Source organism: Colletotrichum abscissum (genome assembly GCF_030869225.1).
Source record: "Colletotrichum abscissum strain IMI 504890 chromosome Unknown Scaffold_437.1, whole genome shotgun sequence".
NCBI lineage: Eukaryota > Fungi > Ascomycota > Sordariomycetes > Glomerellales > Glomerellaceae > Colletotrichum > Colletotrichum abscissum.
In genome coordinates this window covers 1-1,370 of record NW_026850362.1, presented here as the reverse complement: position 1 = coordinate 1,370, position 1,370 = coordinate 1, and the positions used below count along the sequence as shown (strand labels likewise).

Here is a 1,370-nt window from a genome sequence, read left to right as displayed (position 1 = left end):
ACGTCGGACATCCCGGCAAACATGACGAAAAGAAACAAACTAGACACGTTTATCGGCATAATACACCACACCGACCCCGTCATGTCGAAGGATTCCATCTGTCCGCGGCGCAAGACGCAGGCAAGATTTCACGTCAAATTCAACGTCAAAAGCGTTGAGGACGGTTCACTTTACGCCACTTTGATAAAAAACTCGGGGCTTCGCCTGTTCGTCAAACCCATTAAATGGACCGGTCTTCACCTGACACTTCTCGACATGAAGTTCCACAATTTTCCTCCACTTACCCAGCCTGTACCGACGGTCGACTCATCGAAAGCTACGATAGATCTATCTGCTTCGGCACAGGCTCTGCTTGGTGCCCTCAACACCCTTTTGGAAGCCAAATCAACACAATGCCGGACACGCTCAATTCTCACCGTCATTTCGATGCTGTACCCCCAGAATATGTCATTGCTAGAGATTTCTGAACTTCATCAATACTTTGGCGGTCGAGCCTATTGCATTGATTGTCCCGTGCAGGCAGCCTGGGATGTGACGCCAGCGCGCTCCAGCTACACGACTGCTAACGAATCGACGTCCATGCGAGCCAAAGAATCTGTCGAGGGTCCTATAGTGGAGAACATTGGTGGAGATAATGTAAGAAAACAGCCTGGACTTGTCTACCTCGACCTCAAGACAATCGCCGTGTTACGGCGAGCTAGATACAAGCCGCCCCGGAATAACCCGCCAGTCCGGAGGCTTAGGAAGTTATTGTACAGAAAGGTCACCCCTCCAAATATGGTGGAAGATCCGTTTCTTGCCGCCGTCATCTTGGCGTTAGCACAACGGCCCTTCTACAGGGCGGCCCCTCCATCCGCTGACAAGCCGTTGATGTCTTCACCTGAATCGTCATCTCTCGGAGAGCCTATATTTCAAGATACAACGGTGTGCATTCTGGCTGTCAATGACAAGGAGCCCCCTGCTCCTTGCTTTGTCTTGTATAGGGGAAAAGTCAGGAAAGAGCTCTTGCAAAAGTTCCATGATCCGACCAAGAACTATCGAGTAAAAGAAGAAGAGGCATTAGCTGGAACACTGAAAGGCAGCACAAACACGCAAATCAAGTACACCGAGGTACCGATCTGGCCAATACTAGGACTCAAAGAGCGACTAGGCAGAGCTCTTGGCAAAGAAATCGCAGGACCCTTCGATGAGAATAACATCGAGATGTGGGAGCAAGATCCAAAGCTGAAGACCCAAAGCCGGGCGCCAGCAATGTCAAGGAAGGAAATTCTAGGAGTTTGGCAGACTTCAGAAAGAGCGACAACGAAGACTCGTTAGACAGCTTGAAGGTCAATCTATCAGACACTTTCGTCGCGATGGTTGCATCTACG

At 50.1% G+C, this 1,370-nt stretch overlaps 1 protein-coding gene across 1 annotated transcript; it reads left to right on the top strand.

Moving 5' to 3' along the window:
- Positions 1-81: 81 nt before the first annotated feature.
- On the top strand, positions 82-1,317 carry CABS01_17186 (uncharacterized protein; the record flags this gene model as incomplete). Its single annotated transcript, XM_060550513.1, has 1 exon — positions 82-1,317. The coding sequence occupies one exon, from the start codon at positions 82-84 to the stop codon at positions 1,315-1,317; it is 1,236 nt and encodes a 411-aa protein (XP_060395094.1).
- Between the last annotated feature and the right edge of the window lie 53 nt (positions 1,318-1,370).